Source organism: Anolis sagrei, chromosome 5, assembly GCF_037176765.1.
Source record: "Anolis sagrei isolate rAnoSag1 chromosome 5, rAnoSag1.mat, whole genome shotgun sequence".
Lineage (NCBI taxonomy): Eukaryota > Metazoa > Chordata > Lepidosauria > Squamata > Dactyloidae > Anolis > Anolis sagrei.
Window position 1 is genome coordinate 159,952,897 of NC_090025.1, and position 13,704 is coordinate 159,966,600.

The 13,704-nt window shown below is 43.9% G+C and overlaps 1 protein-coding gene across 1 annotated transcript in view; it reads right to left on the reverse strand.

The window, feature by feature from the left end:
• The window catches only part of GUCY2C (guanylate cyclase 2C), an 85,631-nt gene that overhangs the window by 28,368 nt on the left and 43,559 nt on the right, over positions 1–13,704 (reverse strand). Inside the window, exons 17-20 of the mRNA XM_060776762.2 lie at positions 12,911–13,043; positions 5,028–5,165; positions 2,116–2,204; positions 160–251 (exon numbers count right to left, since the gene is read on the reverse strand). Of these exons, the coding sequence (XP_060632745.2) occupies positions 160–251; positions 2,116–2,204; positions 5,028–5,165; positions 12,911–13,043 (452 nt within the window). The remainder of the gene's footprint in view (positions 1–159; positions 252–2,115; positions 2,205–5,027; positions 5,166–12,910; positions 13,044–13,704) is intronic.

A 13,704-nucleotide genomic window follows, 5' to 3' on the forward strand; every position in this document is an offset into this window, starting at 1 on the left:
CTATCCCCTGGTATTCTATAATTTTCATGACTTTATCCTCACTTATATATATATATATATATTTATATGTATATGTATACATACATACATAGTTGGGGCAAAATAATATTTATCTTTGTGCTGACATAAAGACATAAGTACCACCACCCCCTTTTTTACCCAAATATCTTTGCAAGAGTAGTTTCAATTTTCTTGAAATCTGGCCTCCTTTCTGGATCTTCCTCCCAGCAGCTTTTCACAAGAAGATATACCTGGAAATTCACAAATACAAAACAGACTAGTTATGTATTTTTTTAATTCCCAAGACCCCTCGCAGCCCTTTCCTCCCCTTCGTCTTCTCTTTCAGAAGCAAAAAGTGAAGGAAAGACAAGAAACATTTGGATCCCAAAAGGGTTGGCCTTGGTCAGGAGGGGATGGTGGAAGGGAGAGAAAAAGTGTATCCATTAGACCCCATATTACCTACTCCTAATATAGCATCCTAGAACTGGAAGAGACACCAAAGAGCCATGCAGTCCAACTCTCTGCCATGCAAGAAGGCACAATCAAAGCACTCCTAATAGACAACCAGCTTCTGCTGAAAAGCCTCCATCACACTCCCAAGACAGCCTATACCACTCTCCAACAACTCTCAGGAAGTTCTTCCTAATATTTTCAGTCAAAAGTCAGCCCCCCCCCCCCCCCCATGGGACACCCTTTTAAATCTTGAAACATGGCTCTCGTGTTCCCTCTTTACCTTCTTTTCTTCCAGCTAAACATCCCCCAGGAAGAAAGGAGGAAGGAAAAATAGAAGGAAGGAGGGAAGAGATGGATGCATGGATGGATGGATGGAGAAAGAAAGGGAGAGAGAGAAGGAGGGAGGAAAGAGGGAAGGAAGGAAGGATGAAAGGGTGGAAGGGAAGATGGAAGGAGAAAGGAGGAGGGAAGGAAAGGACGGAGGAAGGAAGGAGAGAAGGAAAGATAGGATGGTGAGAGAGAGGAGGATCTGAGCAAAGAGCCCAAGGGGCCGCATCCGGCCCCTGGGCCTGGGTTTGCCCATACCTGGAGTTATAGCCCAATGACCTAATGGTTCCTTGCTACCCTCCCTTGACATATAGTCATGATGAGATCAACTGTGCTTCAAATTATTTATTTAAAACATTTATATAAAACATTATAAAATTTCAAGCCCAGAAAAACCTGCACTCATACATTATTTTCTGAATCTCAGGAAATTTCCCCCATCTTTATAGATACAAACAGACACAAAAACACATATCTACACACTGTTCAACTGCTGTGTATAGCAAGCAAAACCCCATGGATTTTATGCCATTTATTGGGGCATAAACCTATTGTTTAACATAATCAAAATGTTGAGCATTTCTTTTCTTTTTGTTTTAGTTACCAAAGTAACTCCTGTCCCTTGTCTTCCCCAGATACTGCATGGCAGGCCCGTAGCCGGGGGGAGAGGAGGGGAGGGGGGGGCTTGAGGGGCTTCAGCTCCCCCCCCCCCCAAAATTCTCAGGGTGGTCCGCAAGAAGGCCTTACTGGTACATTATTTAAACTGTTATGTTTATTCATATCATGATCTGATCATCATGCTCAATATATTCCATATGCATGGGGGTATTGGGATAATGATACAAAAGGTTTGTTAGGGTAGATCCTGAGCCCCCCTCCCCCCGAATCAAACTCAACCTCCCCCGAATCAAACTCAGCCCCCCCCCCCCCCAAATCAAAATCCTGGCTATGGGCCTGATGGGGATATTGGGATAATGATACAAAAGGTTTGCTAGGAAAGATCCTGAGCCGCTGCCCCCCCCCCCCCCCCCGAATCAAAATCCTGGCTACGGGCCTGCTGCATGGGTATGTAGTGATACATCATAAACTGTTAATATGACCAGATAGTATATATGTAGCAAGAGCTGTAATGTAGTGTGTTTTGCAGAATGGAATATATTTAATCTCATTTAACTGCAGTGCGTTAGAGTTGCTGACAGGACACTTTTCCACGCTGCAAACACTGAAATAAGAACATGAGTTATGCTTTTCTCTCTGCCAAACCTACTGGTTTCAACTTGTGGATGAGTGCTATCACTCTCAACTGATCATGGGTTTATTTCAGTATGACCTTACTTCCTGTTCCTTTTCTCCCTCAGTCTCCAGCAAAAGATCTGGTCGGAATGGTCTTTGTCCCTTGCCGCTTTCTACTCTGTAGAGTTTTTCTGAAGGAAGAGAAAAAAGACAATTCAGTACATAAATAAATAAATCATGAAAAGCAGAATCACCAAGAAAGTAGGACATGTCAAGGCAATATGTTTTAAGCACAGATGTGCCCAAATCATAGTACTGGATCTCTTTAACTCACATATTTCTACATTGTGTTTTTTTCTATTTGTGAAGCATGCCAAAATAGAGGAAAAACTGAAAAGTAGTTTGTAGTTTAGGGACGAGCCCTAAACAGCCTCACTAAACTACAAAATCCAGAATTCTACAGGAGGCAGAAACCGGATTTTAAGTGGATTTTTTCTCTAGTGTGATGAAGTAGTATATGCATATGCTGGGTGTGACTCAGTTCCTAGTGATAAACTGGAACCCCTTAACTGTATTTAAAGGACGTCTAATTGTTGGAAGATTCAACACAAATTTCCTATGTTATGAGTAGTTTAACCTTTGGGTTATATTTTCATAGCTTGCATAAGCATAGAGCATCTAGTAATCTTTTGGAGTTACAATCTTGCTCAAACACTGAAATAATAATAATAATAATAATAATAATAATAATAATAATAATAATCTTTATTTATACCCCGCCACCATCTCCCCAAAGGGGACTCGAGGCAGCTAACATGAGGCCAAGCCCAGAATTGCAGTACAGCAAAATAAAATTCAAGAAGCAAAAATACCATCAAAATAAATACATGAAATAACAAAATAAAATAGTTTCAAAATAACATGATAGAAATGGAGAAGAGGACAAGAAATTGGAATTTCAGTGCTAGACAGGGGAGGGAAGCTAATCTGAAAGTGATATGTTTAATATTTTATCAGGGGAGAGTCAATTTTGATGTTTTATACTGTTTTTGTGGATGGCATTGGATTGTTGCCAACACTGTGAATCGCCCTGAGTCCCCTTGGGGTTGAGAAGGGCGGTATTCAAATTCTGCAAATAAATAAATAAATAATATGTAGAGAATCTAAACTGCTAGTCGAACAAAATCATGTTGATTTAATAAAAGGGTTAGTCTATAAAACTGAAGGAGGTGAAAAAGAGAGAGAGAAGGAAAGTATTCTGCATCAGTGTGATTGCCTTAAAGCAGCAAACCGGAAGTAGTTGGAACTATTAGCAAGAGGAAAGATAGGGGATCTGAAAAGATGGGCATGGGGGAAGTCATGGACAGGATGGATGAAAAGAAAGACAAGACTCAAATTTGAAATGAAATAGAAAAAGCAATGTTTGGTTGGACTTAGGATACGAGATAGTTGTAGATATAAGACCATGGAGAATTGGACTTGATAACAATTTTGAAAAGGAGTTTCAAACATGAAATTTGATACAAAATTGGACTTTAAATAAAAAGGACAGTTTAGAGCCAATGGAATATAAAGATAAAATGAGTAATGTTATATAATACATAATAGATTTATAGTTTTAATTAATATGGATTGATACTATGTAATTATGTCAGTAAGTTTTTAATATTAAATATTAGAAAATGGAATATGACATGATTTAATGTGATGTAATGGCTTATAATGTGATAGGAATATAGAAAATGATTTATATTAACCTCTGGAAAAGAAAAAAATGCTATTGAACAAATGTTATAGAGGATGGCAAGAAGAGAACTGTTAGATATGAAGTTTGATTCTCTGGAAATCTTGAAAAAGAAACTGAAAAGCTGCTTGCTTTCTCTGGAGATCCTGTATTAAGGAAGGGGTTGGACTCAATTCATGAAGTTGCTTCCAACGCTATGATTTTATGAAAGTTCAGAAGCATTTGTTGGGCAAATTGAATTCAATTGCCCACATCTTCCTTGCCACTGGTGCTACTACCTATTCACATCTCCTTTTCTGTTGAGAACTACTTGCACCAAATGTCTAGAAAAAGAAAGCAAGGAAAACTGCTCATCCTTGCTCTTTCCATAGTATGCATTCTTCCAGAGGTGCTGATGAGTCTCAGCAAGGAAGATGAGAGTTGAGAAGTTTTCTTATAGGGGAGAAGCCTCCACAGGTGCCTGTGGAAGACTATACACTACAGGAAGTTACTACTGATTTGACCCCTTCTGATAATTTGGATCCCGGGCAGCAGCCAAGTTGCAAACAACTCCTCTGTTGCGCCAGCTCCACTGGCTGCCAGTTTGCTTCTGGGCACAATTCAAAGTGCTGGCTTTAGCCTATAAAGCCCTAAATGGTTTTGGTCCAACTTATCTATCCAAATGTATATCTCCTTATGAACCATCTAGGACATTAAGATCTCCTGGGGAGGCCCGACTCTTGTTCCCGCCTTCCTCGCAGATGCGTTTGGCGGGGACAAGAGACAGGGCCTTCTCAACTGTGGAACACCCTGCCTAAAGATATAAGATTGGCTCCCTCCCTCTTGACTTTTCGAAGAAAGGTGAAAACCTGGCTTTTTGAGCAGGCCTTCCCAAACACAGCTTAGCTATATGAAATAATGGAATTACTTGATGACTCAATTGAACAATGACTTGATATGAGACGCCCATGACAATGTTTTAAGGCTTGTACAGTTTTATATTTTTATATTGTATGTTAATGTTTTTAATAGTATTTTATGATTGTTATACTTTTTAAGTGTTATGACTGTTGAGGCATCAAATTGTTGCTGTTTGTAAACTGCTCCGAGTCGCCTTTCGGACTGAGAGGGGCAGTATATAAATATAGTAAATAAATAAATAAACAATCGGCATTGCCAAGAACAACTTTGTGGACCACCCTCGGAACCTGTTGGGGGGGGTGCAGAAGAGTCCCTTCAATAATAAATAAGTAGCAACATGGACTTAGCCCTTTATTTATGCATTTTTTACCTTTATGATCCCGGCAATTGTTAGTGTAGAAAGTTTCTTTACGAAGTATGATCTCCTGTGCTATAATTCCATAGCTGTACACATCACCTTTCTGAGAAACTCCACCATGACGGAGGTGTTCAGGAGCAGTCCAGAGATCTGGGGGAAAAGATGGGGGGAGGGGGCAATGGAAGGAGGGAGAAGAAAAGAGCAAATAATACTAGTTGACAGCTGTGACCTTTATTCAAAGATTCATCTGATCCCATATTGCTCTGATCTGGAGTCTTTCCAGATGAAATGCTCCTCATGTTACCAATGAGAAAGAACCATGTAATCATTTTTCTCTCTCTAGGAAATCCTTCCTTATTTTTTCATTGTTTCTACAGTTTTTTATTCTAGTAAGGAAAAGACAGAAGAAACAGTGGAAAAATAAAAAAGGATTTTCATGAGTCTGAAGCCCCATAAAATTAAGTGAACTAAGCAATGATGAAGTGTTACTTTTTCAGAGCTGCTTCGTAGTTTATTAAAGATCTTTCTTTGTCTAATTACTATCATAATGCAAAGCCTATTGATCATCCAGTAAAATAATTTGTTACAACAGGCTGAGTAGAAAGAACATGAGGAAAAGATATCTGTAATGAAAAATGTAGTTAGTATTTATATTGCAATATTTCTGATTTTGTTTTTTTTAAATCCTTAGACTTATAGTACAGTATAGTAAAGTATAGTACAGTAAATTTTATTGATTAGCCCTTAGGTCGTATCACAATACCAAACAAACAAAAAAGCTTGATAAGACTTGATTACACTCTATATAGTAAGTTAAATAAAACACTTACAACAATAGAGTAAATAGTCTGCTGTGCTTGCTGTGAAGGGGCAATAAAGATCTCCAGCCTGCTCCCAGGACTCCTTGTGAGTAGCCAGCAGCCCAGGCCTCCTCCAGTGGGGTGTGACTCAGCAATCTGCAAGGAGGCCTCTACATCTATAAAGCTGAGTCCACAGGCCTGCCAGGGACTGAGTCTGCTGTGCTTGCTGTGAAGGGGCAATAAAGATCTCCAGCCTGCTCCCAGGACTCCTTGTGAGTAGCCAGCAGCCCAGGCCTCCTCCAGTGGGGTGTGACTCAGCAATCTGCAAGGAGGCCTCTACATCTATAAAGCTCTACATCTGCGGCCGCCATCTTGCGTCTCACTTTTCCATCGCCGCTGCCGTCCCTTCACCGCTGCCGCTGCGACCGGACCACCGCTGGGGCCAGGGCCGAGCCAGGGCGTCCCGCTTCTCCATCGCCGCCGCCGCCGCCGTCCCCTCACCGCCGCCGGTACGACCGGACCACTGCTGGGTCACGGAGAGCGTCGCGGCCGCTGAGGCCGCCATCTTGGCGCCCCGCCTTCACCATCGCTGCCGCTGCTGCGACCGGTCCACCGCTGGGGCCGTTGGGCCAAGCCAGGGCACGGAGAACGCCGCGGCTGTTGCGGCCGCCATCTTGGCGCCTCGCCTCACCATCGCCGCCTTTCCATCGCTACCGCTGCAGCTGCTGGGCCGCCGCTGGGCCGCTGGGCCAACGCTGCCGCCTTCCATCGCGGCCACCACCATTTGGCCCGCCGCCTTGTCATCGCTGCTAGATTTCATCTTTGCCACCACTGCTGGATCTTCTAGAGTTTCATCTTTTCAGCGTTGACTAATATTGTGTAGAACCTTTGTATGTGCCTTAATATTGTGTAGACCTCTTGTGCTGGCCTCAATAGTGTGTAGACCTTTGGTGCTAGCCTTAATACTGTGTAGACCTCTTGTGCTGGCCTTAATATTGTGTAGACCTCTTGTGCCGGCCTAATATTGTGTAGACCTCTTGAGCTGGCCTTAATATTGTGTAGACCTCTTGTGCCGGCCTAATATTGTGTAGACCTTCTGTGCTGGCCTTAATACTGAGTAGACCTTTTGTGCCGGCCTTAATATTGTGTAGACCTCTTGAGCTGGCCTCCTTTGGATTGATAGATATACAATAGACCAACTGTGCTGACCGCCACTGTGTACACCATCCCCGGATGCCCCCATCCGCTCTCAGACCAACCGTCTAGAGGTACATCTGAATCATAACAACCTTATTCAAGTGGTATCACCATCATCTTCGTAAGAACGTGACTACATATTACTATCTTAGCACACTCTTCTGGTTGTCGCTGCTGCTAAGCTGATATAAGAACACAACAGCACTTTAAGGCGCCTGCCACCTGCTGCTAAATAACACTAGCACTTACGCCCCCTTCCTTATCCCTCTATGCCGCACTTTAGTGAATGCTGAGAACCAGTTTCAGGTTACCTATTGCACTTTAGATCTTGCACTTTATGTATGTGCCCAACGGCACGTAGTGTGTTGTTAACTGAGTGGTATTACTGACTGTGCTGCACTGAAGACTCTCGCACTCTCGCACTTTACGAACTATCCTAACTGGTGTGGCTGGAACGCCCCTTCCTTCTGAAGCTATTGTTATCCATGAGGTCCCCCACCCCCCTGTTGGTACTATCCCTGTTGCTACTGACTAGCGGAAGGGTCAGGGGAGGAGGCGGGCTGGAGCCTGTGGACAAAAATGGGGCGGGGAAGGGGGAGGAAGGGGAGCAAGGGTGTTGGCAGGGACCAACAAATCAAACAACTGATGAAGCAGGAAATAAGACCTTGATATTAGATCGCGGCATGGAGGGGGGGAGGTGTTCCACTAGCCGAGGGGCCCCCATAGAGGTCGTGGTGGGGAGGAGGAGATGCGGAAAAAGGAGACCTCGAATTTGGCCTAATTTGGACCGTTTATCTACATTAACAATTCCCAACCGGTCTCCTAAGGTAAATTGGTGTAACCAGGTGAGCGGGCCCTCGGGATTGAAGGTGGTGCTGCTGAACGCCAGATCTGTCAACGGAAAAACGACTTGGATCCAGGACCTAATCCTGGAGGAGCGGGCAGATCTGGCGTGCATTATGGAGACCTGGTTGGATGAAGCTGGAGGCGTAAATCTGACCCAGCTTTGTCCTCCAGGCTTCTCCGTACAGCACCAACCGAGATCCGGAGGACGGGGAGGCAGGGTCGCAGTGGTCTATAGAGATTCCATCCGTCTGACCAGGAGCCCCATCCCGCAGACTACAAATTTTGAATGCGTCCACCTGAGGGTGGGTGACCGGGACAGAATAGGGATTCTGTTAGTGTACCGTCCACCTCGCTGCACTACAGTCTCCCTACCTGAGCTAGCGGGGGTGGTCTCGAGCCTGGCGTTGGAGTCTCAACGGCTTCTTGTGCTGGGGGACTTCAACATCCATGCCGAGGCGACCCTCACAGGAGCGGCTCAGGACTTCATGTCTGCCATGGCAACCATGGGGCTGTCCCAACGAATAACTGGCCCCACCCACTGTGCTGGACATACATTGGACTTGGTTTTCTGCCAGGGATGGGAGCAGGGTGGCGGGGTGGAGGAGTTGTTCATCTCTCCGTTGCCATGGACCGACCACTTCCTGATCAGATTTAGGCTCACTGCGCCCCCTAACCTCCGCAAAGGTGGAGGACCCATTAAGATGGTCCGCCCCAGGAGGCTTATGGATCCGAATGGATTCCTGACGGCTCTTGGGGACTTTCCCGCTACCTCGGCAGGTGATCATGTCGAGGCCTTGGTCGCTCTCTGGAATGGGGAGATGACCAGGGCAATTGACATGATCGCTCCGGAACGTCCCCTCTCAAGTAACCGAGCTAAACCAGCTCCTTGGTTCACTGAGGAGCTGGCAGCGATGAAGCGAAGGAAGAGGGAACTAGAGAGTGTGTGGCGCTCGGACCCAAGCGAGCCAAACCGAGCACGGTTTGTGTCCTTTCTAAGGGCATATGCCGCGGCAATAAAAGCCGCAAAGAAAACTTTCTTTGCGGCCACTATTGCGTCTGCAAAAAACCGTCCGGCGGAGTTGTTTCAGATTGTCAGAGGTCTTTTGACTCCCGCCACCTCAGGCGGGAGCCCTGACAATTCGGCCACGCGCTGTGAAGCATTTGCTCAGTTCTTTGCAGACAAAGTCGCTTTGATCCGTTCTGGGCTGGACACCATATTAAATGCAGTCTCTGTGGATGTGACACGAGCACCTGCTTGTCCTGTTTTGATGGATTCTTTTCAGCTTGTGAAGCCCGAGGATGTGGACAAGATACTTGGAGGAATGAGGCCCACCACGTCCATCCTAGACCCCTGCCCATCCTGGCTTCTGAAGGAGGCCAGAGGGGGATTGGCTGAGTGGGTAACGGTGGTGGTTAATGCCTCCCTTCGGGAAGGCAAGATTCCAGCGAGCCTAAAACAGGCTATTATAAAGCCGCTGTTGAAAAAACCATCACTGGACCCCACTAAATTTGACAACTTTCGGCCTGTTTCCAATCTTCCCTTCTTGGGCAAAGTCATGGAAAGCGTGGTGGCCTCACAACTCCAGGTATTCTTGAGAGACACGGATTATCTGGATCCGGCACAGTCTGGTTTCAGACCGGGACATGGTACCGAGACGGTCTTGGTCGCCTTAGTGGATGATCTGCGCCAGGAGCTAGACAGGGGGAGTGTGTCCCTGTTGGTGCTCCTGGACCTCTCAGCGGCCTTCGATACCGTCGACCACGGTATCCTGGGGCGCCTTGCGGAAATGGGTCTTGGGGGCACTGCTTTGCGGTGGCTCCAGTCATTTCTGGAGGGTCGTACCCAGAAGGTGTTATTGGGGGACTCCTGTTCAACCCCACAGCCTTTGACCTGTGGGGTTCCACAGGGCTCTATATTGTCCCCCATGCTGTTTAATATCTACATGAAGCCGCTGGGTGAGATCATCCGGAGTTTCGGGGTGCGGTGTCATCTGTACGCAGATGATGTCCAACTCTGTCACTCCTTTCCACCTGCTACTAAGGAGGCTGTCGAAGTCCTGAACCGGTGCCTGGCCGCTGTAATGGTCTGGATGAGGGCGAACAAACTGAAATTAAATCCAGACAAGACAGAGGTACTCCTGGTCAGTCGCAAGGCCGAGCAGGGTATAGGGTTACAGCCTGTGCTGGATGGGGTCGCACTCCCCTTGAAGGCGCAGGTTCGCAGCTTGGGTGTGATCCTGGATTCATCGTTGAGCCTGGATCCCCAGGTTTCAGCGGTGACCAGGGGAGCATTTGCACAGCTTCGGCTTGTGCGCCAGCTGCGCCCGTACCTTGGGAAGTCTGACTTGGCCACGGTGGTACACGCTCTGGTCACATCCCGTCTGACTACTGCAACGCTCTCTACGTGGGGCTGCCCTTAAAGACGGCCCGGAAGCTTCAGCTCGTCCAGCGCACGGCAGCCATGTTGTTAACAGGAGCAGGACGCAGGGAGCACACAACGCCCTTGTTGTTCCAGCTCCACTGGCTGCCGATTTGCTACTGGGCCCAATTTAAGGTGCTGGTGTTATCCTACAAAGCCCTAAACGGTTCCGGCCCAAAATACCTTACGGACCGCATCTCGGCCTACGAGCCCACGAGGACCTTGAGATCATCTGGGGAGGCCCTTCTCTCGATCCCGCCTGCCTCACAGGCACGTCTGGCGGGGACGAGAGAGAGGGCCTTCTCGGTGGTGGCCCCCCGGCTGTGGAACTCCCTCCCTGCTGACATCAGGCAGGCGCCCTCCCTCATGGCCTTTCGTAAGGGCCTGAAGACGTGGCTCTTCGAGCAGGCTTTCAACTGAGTGCTATGTTACTGGAAATGACAACCGGAATGAATTTACGACTACGAGATTGATTATGATTCCATAATATGACGCAGCGGATTTTTAGTGTAATTTAAATGTTGTGTATTAGTGATGTTAGTTTGTTGTCCTGATTGCTTTGTAAAGTGTCTTTTTTGTATTGTACACCGCCACGAGTCGCCCTAGGGCTGAGAGCGGCGGTTAATAAATGCAATAAATAAATAAATAAATAAATAATAAATCTAATAAAATTGAATATGTACATCATATTTCCTTATCACCCCTACAATTTACTCTGATTAGCCCCATATATGTGGTTCTCAAATGTATTGTTGTGCTAAAATACAGAGTTGTTTTATATGTTATTTTTGGGTCTTGGTCACACATAAAATATGTTATTCTGATGTGAAATTCCTAATGAATTGTCTATTTCATATATTGACCAAGGTACAAGTCTCTCACCTTCTGATATAATTTACAATCAAATAATATGTGTGCTATATTCTCAATTTCAGGTGCTCCTCAGATACAAATCCGTTCATTATAAGAGATGCTGTTAAATCTTCCATATCTGACCATTGTATCAAGCTAATCAAATCTAGATCAAGTGAATACTTCTCTAAAATGTTTTGGCATTTGAATGTTTAGGTAGTTGGCAATTTGAAAGGTAAATTAAGATTATATCGGCTCAGCCATTTTACGTTGGCAACCTTACTGATGGTGGCTATATCTATTTGTGCTTCTATATCCAAAATTCTTTGTAAAGCACTCTTTTTTACTCAGTCTCTTAAGGCACAGGAGACAGGGAGACTGCAACTTCTTATATAATTTGTCAGTTGCGTAATCCAAGAGGTCTGTAGTTGGGATTTTATTTGTTCTAATAGGCACAATTTTAGGAGTCTATCTGGCTCCATTACATTGATTTTACACCAGTAATTATATGCTCTAAGTTTAGACTGTGCATAGATTGTATAAATTTCTAGTTCAGCTCTCACTGCAGCTGAGGTTCTTTTATCTACTCACAGTATGCCTCTCAAGTGTTGTGATTGTGCTTGTTCTATTACTGAGATGGAACTTAAACACCATACTTCTGCAGTATATAAAAGCATAGGTGTAACCTTAGCTTTATATATTTTAATTATTGGGATTAGGTTACCTAGGTAGCTATGCGTTTTTAGTTTAAGTATTAGATTCAGGGGAGCCTTTGCTGTGAGTTCACTCCTTTGATGAGGAAAAGTCCAAGAACCAGTCTCAGAAAAGTTACTCAAAGATATGGGAAGGTGTTTACTTGTTCTATTACCTCACCATCTAATTGCATCTGTGTCTCTGCTGTCTCTCCAAACACCATAATTTTTTACTTTTATTTGTTAATGTTTAGAGAGTTATTCTGGCAATAGGAACTGGGTCTTCTTAACAACCTACGAAGTCCAACTTACAAATGTGATAGTAATATCATATCATCAGCATATAACAAAGTGTTACAGTATGTGTTTAGAACTTTAGGCATATGAGCTACAGGGTCCTTCATTACTCCAGACAGGTTATTGATATAGATATTAAATAATATTGGTGCTAAAATGCACCCTTGTCTTACCCTTTTTAATGTATTGATCCTGCTTGTCATAACTCCATTTGCCCCAAACCATACTCTCAAACAGGTGCTTGTATATAAGACTTTGATCAGTAGCAACAGTCTGGATTCAATTTTGAGGGTGAACAACGTATTCCATAATAGTTCTCTGTTCACCATATAAAATGCTGCAGAGAAGTCAATAAAGGCAGCATACGAGTGTCTCCTCTTAGAGGCGTATTCAGCAACCAAGTGATTCGGAATAAAACAGTTATCGATGGTAGATTTGTTTTTTAAAAAACCTGTTTGTTCTTCTGCAAGGATATATTTTTTGTTTACCCAGCTTTCAACTCTGCTCAATAGGAACCTAGCATAAATTTTGGCGACGTTATTTATTAAACTAATAGGCCTGTAACTACTGGAATCCTTTTTATTCCCCTTTTTAAATATATGGGAAGCATTTTATAGTTCCATTGCACGCATGCATTATAATTAAAAAATTGAAAGAGAGAAAAAAGAGAAGAGAAATATTTTTTTCCTATTATATATCACAATTTAACAGAAATCCAAGTGGAAGTAGGAATAATTTTTGTAGCTGGCACAAGGAATTATAGTAAAAGAATCATTTGCATTTCTTGTGTACCTTTTTTTGGTGGCAGAATAGAATTGCAGCCAAAATCAGTGATCTTCACCACCATGCGGCTATCAACAACACAGTTTGTAGATTTCAGGCGCCCATGGAGCTCGGTTTTGCTTGAATGCAGGTAGGACATCCCCTGTGATATGAAACGAGTGACAAAGGCTAGTCTGCTTTTAGTTACTTACACTACCAGTAACAGTTTCATTGTTAAATATAATCACTTGCCCTTTGACTGAAGCTGGTTCCAAAGTAGCATGATTAATACAGAAAAGGTGAACTGTAGCAGCTGTCATTCTAGATGAGATGTGAAAGGGTTTCATAAAATTTGGATCTATTTTAAACATAATTGCAAAATTAAAATCACATTTGGGAAACAATTTGTTTCCCAACCTATGTACTTGTTTGAGACTAAAGGTATTTCGGAAGTTATTCCAGGGTAAAATCTGAATAAGAACTAAGGTTCACTAGAGTTCCCTATATCATATAAAAAGAACTTCCTAGACTTCAGTTGTGATGTTAAGAGGAGGGAAGGGGATGAGAAATCATCATCTCTCACTAGTATATAAACAAAGAGGCCTGGTTCCCTTAACTTGCTTCAACTCAAGGAATTATGTGGTCTTCAATAATGGTTCATCACTTTTGATCAAAGAGGAAATATGGTGATGTAAATGATGATAAGAAATAAACTCTCCTTAGAATTAAAAATAAATCTTTGTTCCCAAAAGAAACTTAAATCAATGAGATCTCCATTCTGTAGAAGCGAAAAGGTAACAAAGACAACAACACGACTCTCAGAT